Source organism: Cryptomeria japonica, chromosome 6, assembly GCF_030272615.1.
Source record: "Cryptomeria japonica chromosome 6, Sugi_1.0, whole genome shotgun sequence".
In the NCBI taxonomy this organism is placed as follows: domain Eukaryota; kingdom Viridiplantae; phylum Streptophyta; class Pinopsida; order Cupressales; family Cupressaceae; genus Cryptomeria; species Cryptomeria japonica.
The window spans coordinates 15,112,618-15,126,369 of NC_081410.1; the positions used below are offsets into that span (position 1 = coordinate 15,112,618).

At 36.0% G+C, this 13,752-nt stretch overlaps 1 protein-coding gene across 1 annotated transcript in view; it reads right to left on the reverse strand.

Moving 5' to 3' along the window:
- The window catches only part of LOC131048064 (protein PALE CRESS, chloroplastic-like), a 42,554-nt gene that overhangs the window by 26,450 nt on the left and 2,352 nt on the right, over positions 1–13,752 (reverse strand). The window contains exon 3 of the mRNA XM_057981914.2: positions 13,173–13,367. Coding sequence (XP_057837897.1) covers positions 13,173–13,367 — 195 coding nt within the window. The remainder of the gene's footprint in view (positions 1–13,172; positions 13,368–13,752) is intronic.

Below are 13,752 nucleotides of genomic sequence, written 5' to 3' on the forward strand. Positions count from 1 at the left end.
ACTAGAAGAAGCTAGGAGGCACACAACCCCGAAGCAAGAGTCTCTAAAAATATTTCAGCAATTCTTCGTTATCAAACTAATAGCATGTCCAAATAATCCTCTCAAACTTGCTTTTATAGCTTTCCACAAAGAATCGACCCTCTTCTCCAAGCAATGTGGGATTAAAACTTTTACTTTATTTTATTTCCCTTTTCATGTGCACTAGTAACTTAATAAAAAAATTTAATAATTCCCAACAAGGAGGACCACATGAGAACATCTTTTAAAAGCAACTTAAAGTCATTGAACCTAGGCATGGGGGTCAAAAAGCAACTTGGAATTATAAAATCACTTCAGATATTACCTTCCAAAAATGGACTCCAAGAGAACCGAATGAGCCACTCCTCAAACCTAACTACCAAAAATAGAAACCAAGTGTTGTATTGCACTGCTAAAAATAGTACTTACTAAAAATAGCATACTGCTAAAATTAGTAAGCGACTCCAAACACCTTTTAAGCACAATCCGAGTAGCCTTCAAAATTTACTAAAAATAGAAAGTTCAGAAATCTCCTCTGATTGAAATGCATGTCATACCACTCTGAAGCTCTCGAGAAACCTAGAAAAACCCAAGAGGCAAACTTACAAACTCCTGCAAACACCTTTCTGAAATCCACCCGGAAGATGGAAACCCTAATTTAGTCTCTTATTAGCCTACAAGTTTCCTAAAAAAGGCTAAAGATCCATCTAACAGTCTAGAGCTGAGAAGGAGACATTATATCTAAAGTAATTGATAAATTGATAAAATATATTTTTGCTTTTCTCTTTGCTTTCTAACTTTTCAATATTTTATTTTGCAGATGCTTGGTGGCAAAGTTGGGGTGGAAATACCCGAAATCTCAAAAAATTTGCCCTCAGAATCTTATGTCAGCCTTGTAGTTCATCCAATTGTGAGCGCAATTGGAGCTTGTTTGAGGCCATCCACACAAAGAAGAGGAGCAAGTTAGCTCAAAAACACCTCAATGACCTTTTCTTTGTGCAATATAATCTTCGGTTGCACACAAGGAAGGTAGAGGAAGCAGCAGCTGGTCCAATTGATTTGGATGATATAAATCCTTACAGTGATTGGACATCATAGGAGCAGCCTCCATTGTTTACAAAGGATGACGTCAATGATTTGGAGAGGCAGGCTATGGAGGAGGAGTGGGGTGGATTTGGTTTCACACTACATGACATTGAGGATGAGGAGGATGAGGAGTCATTGCCAATGTCAGGAGAAGCTAGAGGTAGAGCTACATCCAGGATGGAGGACGAGCCACAGCCTGAGTCAAACATACCGAGCGAAGAGGCACAGTCACATCCAATGCGGATTCTAGGACTAAACCCTCTAGTTCTACCTCTCCCTTAGTTTTTACTAGAACTCGGAAGAGGAAGATGTAATTGTAATGATGTATTTACTTTTAGTTTTACAAATACTATTTACCATTTTGCTTCTAGCCATTTAAATTCCTCATGAGAATGCGATTTTGTACCCACTTTGCGTTTAAATATATCTAGACTCGGCTTGTTTCTTTTGTGTTCTCATTTATTGACTCATTGGATGCATCTTCTCATTGTTTTTTGTAAAAAAAAAGCATTTCTAATTAAATTTAAGCAATTTTTTAAGTTTCCGAGTCTTTTGTCGAGTACTGGCCAAGTTTTTCTCAAGTTTTTTTTCAGGCATTGGCGAGTTTTTGGTTTTGCCGAGTAGTTCAACTATGGTATACCAAATAATTTTTTTTGTATTACTCTTGGCATTTAATAAATAAATCTCGCACAAATACAAAGCATGGAAGCTTTTGGTGATAAAGCATAGTCGGTAAGTTGGGCATAATGCTAAGTTGCTGATCTGATTAGATTCTCCAAACAATATCAATGATTAAAGTATTATTGGTAAGTTTGTGTGTTTTAAGAATTTGCCTAACTTTAAGGAGTTGTTAGCTTTATTTTTAATTGCCATTCAAATGTAATCGACAAGTAGTGAAGGATCCAAAACAATAACATTCAAGAAAAGTAAGTTATTACAACTGACTCAGAAACGTTATAAAATTTCAATTGGATATGCACGTAATGGATTTGTTGAAACACTTTACTAACTTTAAACAAATGCAATTTGCAGGTTTAAAGCCCAACTCTACAACTTTTGTCATCATCCTCCCTACCTATGCAAAATGGAAGCTTTGAACACAGTTATGGACATGAATCAAAGCATATCAATAGGAAAAGTTTATCAGATATTTTAGTTGGATTTAGACACGTGCAAAAATGTGGAATCATAGACGATGCGCCTGAATTGTCTAACACAATGCCTCGGAGAGATGTCATCACAAGAAATAAAATGCCATGATTGCAGAATACATACATGATAGATTTGATGAAAAGGCTTTAAAAAATTCAAGAAAATGCAATCAACGGGCATAAAGCTAAATTCCAACAAGCTGAAGCACAACACTGGCATTCGAACTAATCCGCACAAATACCTCATCTCATGGCATGCCATGACTCCAAGATGTGCACATTTATTAGAATGTGAAAGGTACAGAAATATGTGATGTCCCCTTCTAGTTGACATCTGTCAACTAGGTAGATTAGCCTATTACTGACCCTCGTAGGCTAATGAGGTTGGGTAGAGGGTCCTCCAGAGTTTGATTGATCGTTTTCAGAGCAAGCACTCCAGATCTGGCTTTCGTTTGAAGTCTCCGGGTCGCCGTTGAGATACTTTCTATTTTTAGCAGTCCTGCTATTTTTAGCCAGTGGGTTGGGCAAGGACAGATTATGGTTTGGCAGTCTCCAGTTCAGACGGCAGGCGTTTCTGATGGGTATTTAGAGAGATATTAATATTTGATTATTTATAATTAAATATTAAATGGCGAACTTTAATGTTTAATATTAAAAATGTCACTTTAAGTCATAACTTAAGTGAGGGTCTATCTATCATTAGATGGGGCCAGTTTTGTATTAAGTGAAGATCAATTATTTTTATTTTGACTTTAGAAAGTGTCAAAATAAAATAATTAAAGTTAAAAACCTTTTTGCAAGCCAAATCGCACTTCTTGGGAATCACGCCAACCCTAAAGGACAGGTTTTAAGAAGATTTTAGGTCTTCTTTCCTTTATGCTGAGTTTTGATAATATTTTTTGGGAGCTCTGAGAGGAGTTTTGGCCAAGGGTTTCAGCTGAAGAATCTTCAACAGTAATCAGAGGTATCGGTACAGGAAAACGTAGGATTCTTGTGCAGCAGCATCAGAGGCTGTGAAATACCAGTTGATCTTGCTCCCCAGTTGGTTTCATTCAGAAACCAAGGTTGTGTGTATTAGACAGAGAGGCATAGCATTCACCAGAGTGTTATTTCAGCAGCAGACGGAGAAAACCCAAGGCGCTCACAGGAAGGACTCTTTGTGGCTGTACGGCTGCCTGGGAAATGGCGCTAATGGTCTAAGGCTGCGATTTTTGCATATGGAACCATCTAAAATCGATAGGAAGGAATAAGGAGGTATTTATTTTATTTGTTAGTTATGTATTCAGGAAAAATGGTTGTTGAACAGATGTAACCAGGATTTTGATCAGTAATTTCAGAATAAGAAGTCATTTCCAGCGCTTTCCTATGTTTGCTTTTTGATATTTAAATGGTTCGAATATATTTGCTGCTTTGAGAAAATGCATAGAACAAACCAAAAACGCAACAGGTTCAACTAAACTACAGTGTTTAAGCAGAGGCCCTTTCGAGGTTTCTACAAAATCTATTACATTGGTTGTGGCTACAACTAGCATAAAAGGCATGTTTGCACAATGTTGAAGAATAAACTTAGTACGAGATATTTTTGACAAAATGCCTTAAGTGAATGCTGGCACATCATAAAGGAAGATTGAGGATATGCACAAAATGTTTTTAATGAGAAGGTTTTAGAGACTTTCGAGTGAATATAACTCGCAGATGTAAGAAAAAACTCCATAATCTTACCAACTTCCTTCTTTCCCATGCCATGTATGAGAACTTTGCAACAATGATGGACATCCAACAAAGCAATGTTGTAGTCACAAATTGCATGTAAAATACATAAGCATTGGCATGATGCGAGCCGTTTGGCCAAAATTCCTTAAAGAGATATAATATGGAAATTAGTGATTATAGTATATTATTCGCAAATGGATTGTTAAGAAAGTTTGGGGAAGATTTTTGTAGTTGGTATGCAAACACTCAATTTCACGACCTCAGCAAGTAATAGAATTTTTTTTTTATGGCTCCAAAAATATTCAAGGAAATATATTGGACCTGGGCAAAATGAACTTGTTGAAAAGGTTTTAGAAACTTTCAAGCAAATGTAATTGGCACACGTAAAGCAACACTTCACGACCTCTACCAGCATCCTTGTCTGCACCCATGTGGGAGATTTCAACAACATGTGGACCTTCATCGAAGCATGAAAGAGAGAGAAGGAAGTTATTTGTTATATGTCATAGTTACAAAATGCTCTAGTCCACATGCAAACAAAATGTGAAAACATATAATGCATGAGCTATTTGTAAGAATGCCTCGAAGAGATGTCATCTCATACAATGTAATTATTGCAAAAAGTGCACTAAATCAATATAGCTAGCTTAGGGAACAAACAATATTGGCACCTTAGAATGGCACCATCAACTCCTATGCGATGCCTCTCAGATCAAGGCTACACAACTCCAGGTACCTCCATGACTAACAGCTACTTCTGTATAATGCAAATACAAAACTGAATATTAATGCTCCTCTTGTGGCTTTCTTGCTGAATCAACTTAGAGATGAGAAACTCGGGTCTGCATCCAAGCTCCTCTCCTATATTCTCCAAATGGCAAGATTTTTGCCCACCACCATACACCTCTTAGGTTTTCATCTGAAGAAGCGGTTGCATTCGTGTAATGCACAAGATAATAAAACTCACCCCCATTCTATCACCTTCACTGCATATATATTGATCATAAAAATGAGACTCGGACTCAAGACTTAGGACTCAGCAAAAAAACTCGACGCAAGCTCAGCAAAGACTCGACAAGTGAAAAACTCAAGAAATTTAGAGATTTTTAAGGATTTAAAACTTGTCTCATGCACCCTTTATTAAATAAACCTTAAAGGCACAATAACATCAATTAGAAGCTAATTTGATCACATACACAAGCATACATCGATCACATAATCATAAACGCAAATTATAGTTGAAGGAAATAGCACACTTAGATATTTAAATACTGTCAAATGTATACAAAACTCATGGACTATGAAATTCATGACATCAAATGTTCCAAACAAATATCAAAATAATAACAAGAAGTCTATGGCTTAAAGAAGCCTACATCCCTCCTATGAAGGCATCTAAGGTAGGTCCCACTAACTAGTGGAGGTTTGGGAGTGGAGACACTATTGGGTTTGAGGTTAGCAATGATAAGCGACACAAGGTGTTAGATGTGAGAAGAAACCAATGAAAGAAGGGTTGTGGGGAAACGGAATCCCTGTGGGCTGGAAATGGGGGTTCAGGGGTTATACTACAAAAAAAAAAGATTTAGAGAAAAAAAGAGAAGAGAGAGTGAAGAGAACAAAATGATATTTGTATTGCACGAAATGATGCTTGATAGACCAACACTAGGGTAAGGAATAAACTAGTTTCAGCTTGGTCTAAATATCAATCCAAGAATCGTAAGCTTGTGAAAGGTGTTAGGGCTATATGCCACAAAGGGGTGAAAGTTGTGAGATGAGTGGTTATGAATGCAGCTATGAAAAATAAACCTATTGCAAATCAAAATGATTTTGGCGACAGGTACTGTCACTTCCTGGCAAGAGAAACTGCACAAACCTTAAATTCTTAAACAAACAATTTATTAGCAATTGACGAACCTTCTCATCAAATCAATAATACTGAAATCAAACTTTAATGAACTATTACATACCAAACTCAAATCACAAAATATTTTATCAAACTAAACTTTAATTTAAATATCGAAATTTATATCACACAACTATTAAAGTTTAAAAACTAAAAAAGAAATAACACAAACAACAAAAAAAACGTCACCGAGCTTCCCCGAGGAGTGGGCCCTTGCTCCTAGTTCGCGCGATGGAGAAAATGGAAGCTTTCTTATGTCAGTATTATCAAAAGAAATGTTGCTTTATTTACCAGACAAAAATGATACAAAGTCTGCTCTGTCTACCCCGAGTCTCCTTTCTGATATTGCCTTTATATGATGAAAGGCATATAACAAATTCTAACCTATATTCTATTTACGTTGCATTATTGTTTTCAATATTATTCATATGTTGGAGGCAACAAAACGACAGATGGCATTGGGTTAACTCAAACATCCCGGCCATGTTTGTAGCCATGTTGCTCTATATAGGGGTCAGCAAGCCACGAGTGAAAAAGATCCACTCAAATGGTTTTCAAGCACTGCTTTCTGGGGGAAATTGATGCAGTTTTGGATAATGTTGATGAGAATTTGCGCACCCCTCTTCCACAAAATTACTACATGTCCGTTGGCACTGGTGTTGAGGTGAAGATGTTTGTAGTTGTTCAAACCCTGGAGCAGCAAAACCTGGTTGCAGAGTGGGAAGGCAAGGACCGCAACATCTCTTTCCTATTGCGTGTCACTAGGATTCTTCTTAGCTTTGGCAAAGCTTGGAAGAGGCAGTATGTGTTAGTGGAAGGTCTGGACGGGCGACAGGACATTGGAATTCTAGAGAATGGAGAAGAGGATCCTGACAATGTGTGGGGCCTGGGTCGTGGTGAGGATTGGAATGCAAAGGATTATATGCTCCCAAAGGAGATGGCGGATTCAGAGGCACATGCTGACCGTGGAATGGAATGTCTGGTGGTTCTGAGAGCGGTGCTGGCCCCCAAGGCAATGGAGCAGGAGCAGGACTCTGAGGGGTAGGAAGATGGTGATCCAGAAGCCCTGGCGTCGGAGGATGCTGACATTGGGGTGGTTTGAAATCTTTTTTTGTTTTTAAATTTGAAGTATTGGCAGTTGGCCATTTTGTATCTTGGCCTTTTTGTGTTCGATTCTGTGATTAGCAGTATATGGTATAGGTTGGGTATGTGATATGTTATGGGTCGTTTATGGCAGAATTTGAAGATCCTGCCTTCTAGTTGTTTATGCGTATAGCCCATTTTTGTTTTTGTAAGGGCTGGATAGATGTGGGGATAGGATTGATAGATACGTGGTTAGGATGGCAGGATATAGCAATATCAGCAGATAGCAGAAAACTCCATAATGTAATCTTTTTAATATTAATATAAATGGGTGCTGCCCCCTTGCAACTATTTACTTCGCAAAAAAAAATATATATTATTCATATGTTTTTCTCCTCCACCTATTATATTTTTTTCAGCCCTATTTTGTGGCATTCGCTCCTATTTTGTTTCCACATCTTTTGGCATTTTATGGCTTGAGGGGTGGAATAAAATCAGCAACAAATATAGGAATTTGTTGTGTCATAAAAATAGGAGTTTGTTGTGCTATGAAAATAGCTATTTTTTTGGCCTGCGTACATCACAACTTTATTAGTTGCAACAACAAATGATTCATACTATTTCATGTCATATGAGTATGAAAATGAATTATTTGTTGTTATAACAAAATAGCTAATATTTAGCACAAAAAATAATTACATAAAAAAAGATTAATAGATGAAATTATTTGTTGCCAAAAGTATTCACGGGCTGTAGGAGTTTTGTTCTCTTCTCCTCCAATAGCATGCTACAAACTATATGAAGCAAATATTAGTAAATACAATCAATCTAATATTCATTATTCATATATTTCATCTAAAAACTAAATTAAATATTACTTATATATATTAAATTATATTCAACATAAAATGGTAAAATGGTATAATATGGAACGGAAATGGAACGTGGGAATGTGTATGAAGGTGCATGAAATAGGCTAAAATATGGCATAAAATGGAACATAATTGGCTCTCATCAATGCTTTTAAAAACATTTTAGGGTTTTCAGACATGATTTTTTTTTTTAAATGTCAAAAAATGTTTATATTTGTTATTTTTTGAGATTTAAAAAAAAAAAAATTGATTATGTCTGAGTCTAGACATCGAGACTCGTTGGGTCTAAGCCAAGTCCGCGAGTATCGAGTCTCACTCTAAACTTAGATGAGTCCCAGTTTGGGCCCCTGGGACTCGCCCAAGTTCACCCAACTCAGGACTCATTGAGTTCAAGCGAGTCCTGGCAAGTCCTAGAACTATGATATTGATTGCTCTTTTAAGTCTGCCAAGAAAGGAAACCAACTCATAAATGGTTTGCACTAGTCTACCCAAGCTTATTTGAATTTATTTAATAATAATCTTTCTATAGGTCAGCCCAGGAGCAATTATAAATTTATTTAATAATTTTATTTATTTATTATTTAATATTTTATTTATCATTGGGCTGGCCAACCCAAGCAAAAATTAAAGACATTTCAATCCTTCCATCCTAGAGATTGCTTGTCCTCGAGCAATTTGCAACTGCACATCAAAATTGAATGCCAAGATAACATATTAACCTCAGAGTCTAGATATTTCTCCATTCAAGTGCGCTCCATTTAGTATCCTATTGATATATGTAATGCGGGATCTAGAGCCGATTACATTGGCCCAAACGCATATCAATATAGGTAGCTCAGGGAACAAACGATATTGGCACCTTAGAATAGCGCCATCAACTCCTATGCGATGCCTCTTAGATCAGGGCAACAAAGCTCCAGGAACCTCCATGACTAACAACTACTTCTATAGAATGCAAATACAAAATTGAATATTAATGCTCCTCCTATAGCTCTCTTGGTGAATCAACCTAGAGATGAGAGACTAGGGTCTACATCTGAGCTCCTCTACTATATTCTCCAAACGGTAGGGTTTTCGTCCCACCTCCTTACACCTCTCGGATTTCCATCTAATGAAATGGTTGCATTCATGTAATGCACAAGGTGATAAAACTTCCCCTCCTTCTATCACCTCATTGCATATATATTGATTTCTCTTTTAAGTCGTCCAAGAAAGGAAACAGACTCATTAATGGTTTGCACTGGTCGGCCCAAGCTTATTTGAATTTATTTAATAATACTTTCTATAGGTTGGCACAAGAGGAATTATAAATTTATTTAATAATTTCATTTACTTATAAACTTAATTTATTTATTATTTAATATTTTATTTAAAATTGGACTGGCCGACCCAAGCGAAAATTGGGGACATTACACACATCTTCCTAGAGAAATCATCTCTCACAATGATCTACATTAATTAGATCCTAAAGCCCCTTAGCATATCAAACACCTTCTAAAGGAAATGGCTTCCTCATCTACTTTTCAATGCAAACACCTACAACAAATTATATTTTTATTGTCTATGGTCAGCTCTTAAACCATATCAGTTATGTTGAGTTGGACCAAATATTGAAGATTTAAAAGACCATATCTTTTAATCCAAAGTATATTGGCATTATCTTTGATAGCTGAGGCATGCAAGTTAATCCTAGTGGGATCAATATGCTTATAGAAGCCCCCTTGCTCAATTTCCAAGGCAACAATTATATCATGTTCCACATCAAACACAATGCATTTCTTTCCACAAAACTTAACCTGGATATTAGGGTTTTCAATACAATAATAAATAATAGATTTGTATTCATGGCATAATATATATTTAACATTGTGCACTAAAAACTTGAGAGAATCATTTAGTACAAAACTAACATCACATATCCCTTCAATCATATGTGATCTACCATCACCAAGTAAAAGTGTATCCATATGACTAGTATCAACAATGAACCTGATATACCAATCTTTTTGACATGTGAAATGTTTTGATGGCCCTGAGTCAAAGAACTAGTAATTGTTGTCAATGTTGTCTAAAAGAGATACCATGAGAGCAAACTCACCATTTGAATCATGCCCTTCCTCAATAGCAACCATATCATCTTCACCATGTTTCTTGAGGGGTAGATTGCAGTATTCTCTTACCTTTTTACTTAACATGTCCAGATTTGTAATAATAAAAAACATTTCACCTTTTACTTTGGTTGAGTAGCATGTGTTAGCAACCCATTTTTATGTGTCTCATCTTGCTGCAAAGGTTGTGCAATATATTACAAAGAGGCAACAAAAAACTGAAATGTGTGAAATAGGCTCTTTTATTGCTTTAACTATGTTTTCTCCTTAACAAAAAAACAGTGAAAATGCATGAAATAGGCTCCTTTATTGCTTTAACTCAGCTTTCTCCTTATTCAAATCGCTTTTTCCATCCTAATCCTTCAGTTTGGATGATGTCATATCATTTTAGTCACTTTAGTCATCTGGTTGCATATTTCTTTCATCTCACCTGCTTGGTCACCCTTTATAAGTGCCACTGCTATAATGAAAGGATAATATTGTTTAATATCATGCTTTTTGACCTTTATAACCAACTTTGAAAGGCCTGAAATAACTAAAAGTTGAGGTCTGTGCTGAGAGTTGCATATTTCAGCCATGACTACCAATTGAATCACTATTTTAAGGTGGCAAAGCCACTAGAAAAATGCTATCTTAGCATTACAACCAATTGTGTTTCCACTTTTGAGTGATTTTGCCATCTTAAAAAGGTGACATGCTCCTATGTTTTTACTTTGTCCAACATTTTGACCACCCTTGCCACCCTAGTTGCAGTTTTTCAGTAGCAATGCCACTTTACTGGTGCAAAATTTGACTTAGTTTTATTTCTCCCTTCCTTTTTCACACTTCTCAGCCAGTGGAGCCACCTTGGTCACTGTAAAGTCCCCATTTTTATGCCTTCCAATTCTGATAGGGTTGCACTGTTCCTAGAGGTTTCCAGTTTCTCAAAGAATGTTTTGGAGTTGTCTAACACATTCTAGGGTGATTTTGGGCAACTGGTCTGAGAATTACTATTTTTAGTAAGTGTCAATTTCGACACTGTTTGGTTAGTTGGGAATCTGTGATGATTTACTATTTTTTTAGCAGTTACCATTTATAGTAACTGCTATTTCCAACAACTTGTCATAGTTCAGTCTCCTCCCAGCTTCAACAGGCAACAACTTTGGTCAGCAAGTTTTGTCTGTACCTTCCAGAGCTCTTTTTGGTCACTTTTGGTCATACTTACTATTTATAGTAAGTCACAGGATGATCAGTGATTATCATGGCTATTTCTGGATAGTCAGTTATTGCAGAAGTTGATAGTGTCATAGAGACTAGAGTTTTATAGATATTATATTAAATAATGTTTGAATAATAATTAATAAAGTTAAATTAAGTATTTAACTTTATGTTATTTAATATGATAAAATGATTTTATAAAGTAGTGTAATAAAGTGACAATATAAATAATAAAATTTATTTTATAAAGTGACTTTTAATTTAAAATATGCAAACCCTAATTAGGGTATTAGGATGAAAGCACTATAAAAAGACACTTGGGAGCTCATTTGAGATATACTTGGTTAATTTATTTTCTTTCTTGAGAAGTTGGAAGCTCTAGCTTCATTTGTAGGAAATCTGAGGACGGAAACCCTTGGAGTTTCTCAGTGGTTTTGGATGGAAACCCGAATCCATCTTTGGTGTGGATTCATCCAAGATTCACCATTGTGCTTCACTTTTAGACTGTTGGAGGTTTCAACGGAAAATCTCTGCCGAGGATTTGGCAGGTAAGTTCTTTTGAAATTTGTGAAGTTTGTTTGTTCAATTTGATGGGTTTGAGAGATTCAGTTTTGAGGAGCTGGGAATTATTCGTGGATGATTGAAGAGTGCTGGGAACTGTGCATTTTAATTTCCTGAAGCTGGTTACTAAAGTTTATAACTAGAAAAGTCAAACAGTTGCTGCCTTTGTGTCTACTGGTTGCTTCTTCATTCTTTGCTGTAGCTGCAAAATAATTGGTGAAGAGCTGCAAAGACATTGCAGATTGAGAATTTGTATTAGAGCTGCTGTGTTGTTTCTGAGTGCAACGATAGTGATTTTAAGACTGTTTAATGTACTTTGACACCAGCATATTGAAAGCTTTGGGTGCTCAGATCTATATCACAATTATGCTCAGACACCTTTCTTGCATTGCAGCCCCTCAAGAGTATTAATAAGGTCAGACTTGGTTTGTTTCAAAATGTGTTTGGAATTCATTCTCAGAATTTACATGGTGTTTCCTTCTAGAGAAGGCATACTATCTATGTTTCATTTCTTATACGAATACCATCATCATTATGCAATGAAATGTTCACAAATCTGAAACTTAAACCTGCAAACTATTTGACATAATGTTCATGAGAAGAGTACAAAAAAATTGGCTCAAATAGGGGGGGTCATTACAGTCATACATTTTTCTTGGCATAGCCATTTAAATAGTGTGAAAAATTAATTCTTTGGAACTTTGATATTGGTCACACTTGTTAGCCACTATGGGCAATATATCTTGTTATCACCAGCCAAAAGATGTGCCTTTTCTTCACACTCAAAGTCATCCCTGCCTTGTCATATTTTCTTTTACCATCATAACTGTTTAAGAAAAGGATGCAAGCCTTCCTTGATTCAACAGCAACCACTGAAAATGTGTAATAATAAATGGGACTTGATGATTTCTTTCATGGTGTGGTTTGCTTGGATTCTTGTCTTTTTGGATTTGGTGATCAAACCTATTGCTTTCCTCTCACATTGACTTTGGCTAATACATCACTTAAATGAAGTGCTTGAAGAATTCCCTTTGATGCTTGCTAATCTTTCATTCGGGTTCAAATCTTTTGACATTTCCTCCATTCTACTTTAATGCTAGCAATTCAAGAGTTTGATCATCTTTATCCATTATGTCTCTCCTCTGTCAAGCAATCTGAAACATTGTTGAATTTGACTAAAGTATACCAACATTTTGACAACTTGATCATTTGCTCAAAACGATACTTAACTAGATTGATAACATAACCAGAATGACATAATTACTAACTACAATTTGACCACTGAAATTTTTTCGGAATACTGGTTTTGGTGTTATAGTGCTCCACTAAGAAAATTTACAAAACAATGGAGGAAATACGAACAAGTAAATGTTTATTCAGATATGTGGACTCTACATGATTCAAACCCCTTCTCTTGTCACCAAGAGCCACTTCAACTGCTTTCTATCGAATAAGAAACACTCTACTCAGAGAAGCATACCTCTTCAACATCTTCACCTGACTTTATGAAATTTGAAACCAGGTGTTTGGCCCTCCTGATTTCTTTTTCTGGGTAGCCACTAAAACGAGAAGCAATTTCTCGCATCTCTTCCACTTTTTTCTCCTCCTCAGCTTCCTCTTGTTTCCTCCTCCTCTGCAATTCCTTTGTTTTTTTACGTTGCTTTGCCTGCCACTCCTGTACAAACCACTCCAAAATGTCAAAACAATATGATAACCTTTGTAACTCTTTAGAAACAACTGATCAAATATAGAATATCTAACAAGCCAGTTATAGTTTCAAAGCTCAAGGAATTATAAGGTTACAAAAGTGCTGTTTTTGTAATTTGAAATTAAACAACATCCATATATTTTATGTGGAACATCATCTGGTTGCAAATTTTTAACATATTTCTTTCAGTTCAATTACAACTGAAACATTGTGAATGAAAGATAAACTAGACAGAATGCAGAAATGGTGATGAACAAGAAACTTGTAAAAAAGACATCCTAAGGGCATGGAAAGCAGTAAGTTAAAAAGAAAGGAAATGCAACATAAAGACAACTGAAGCTAGGCTATCTTG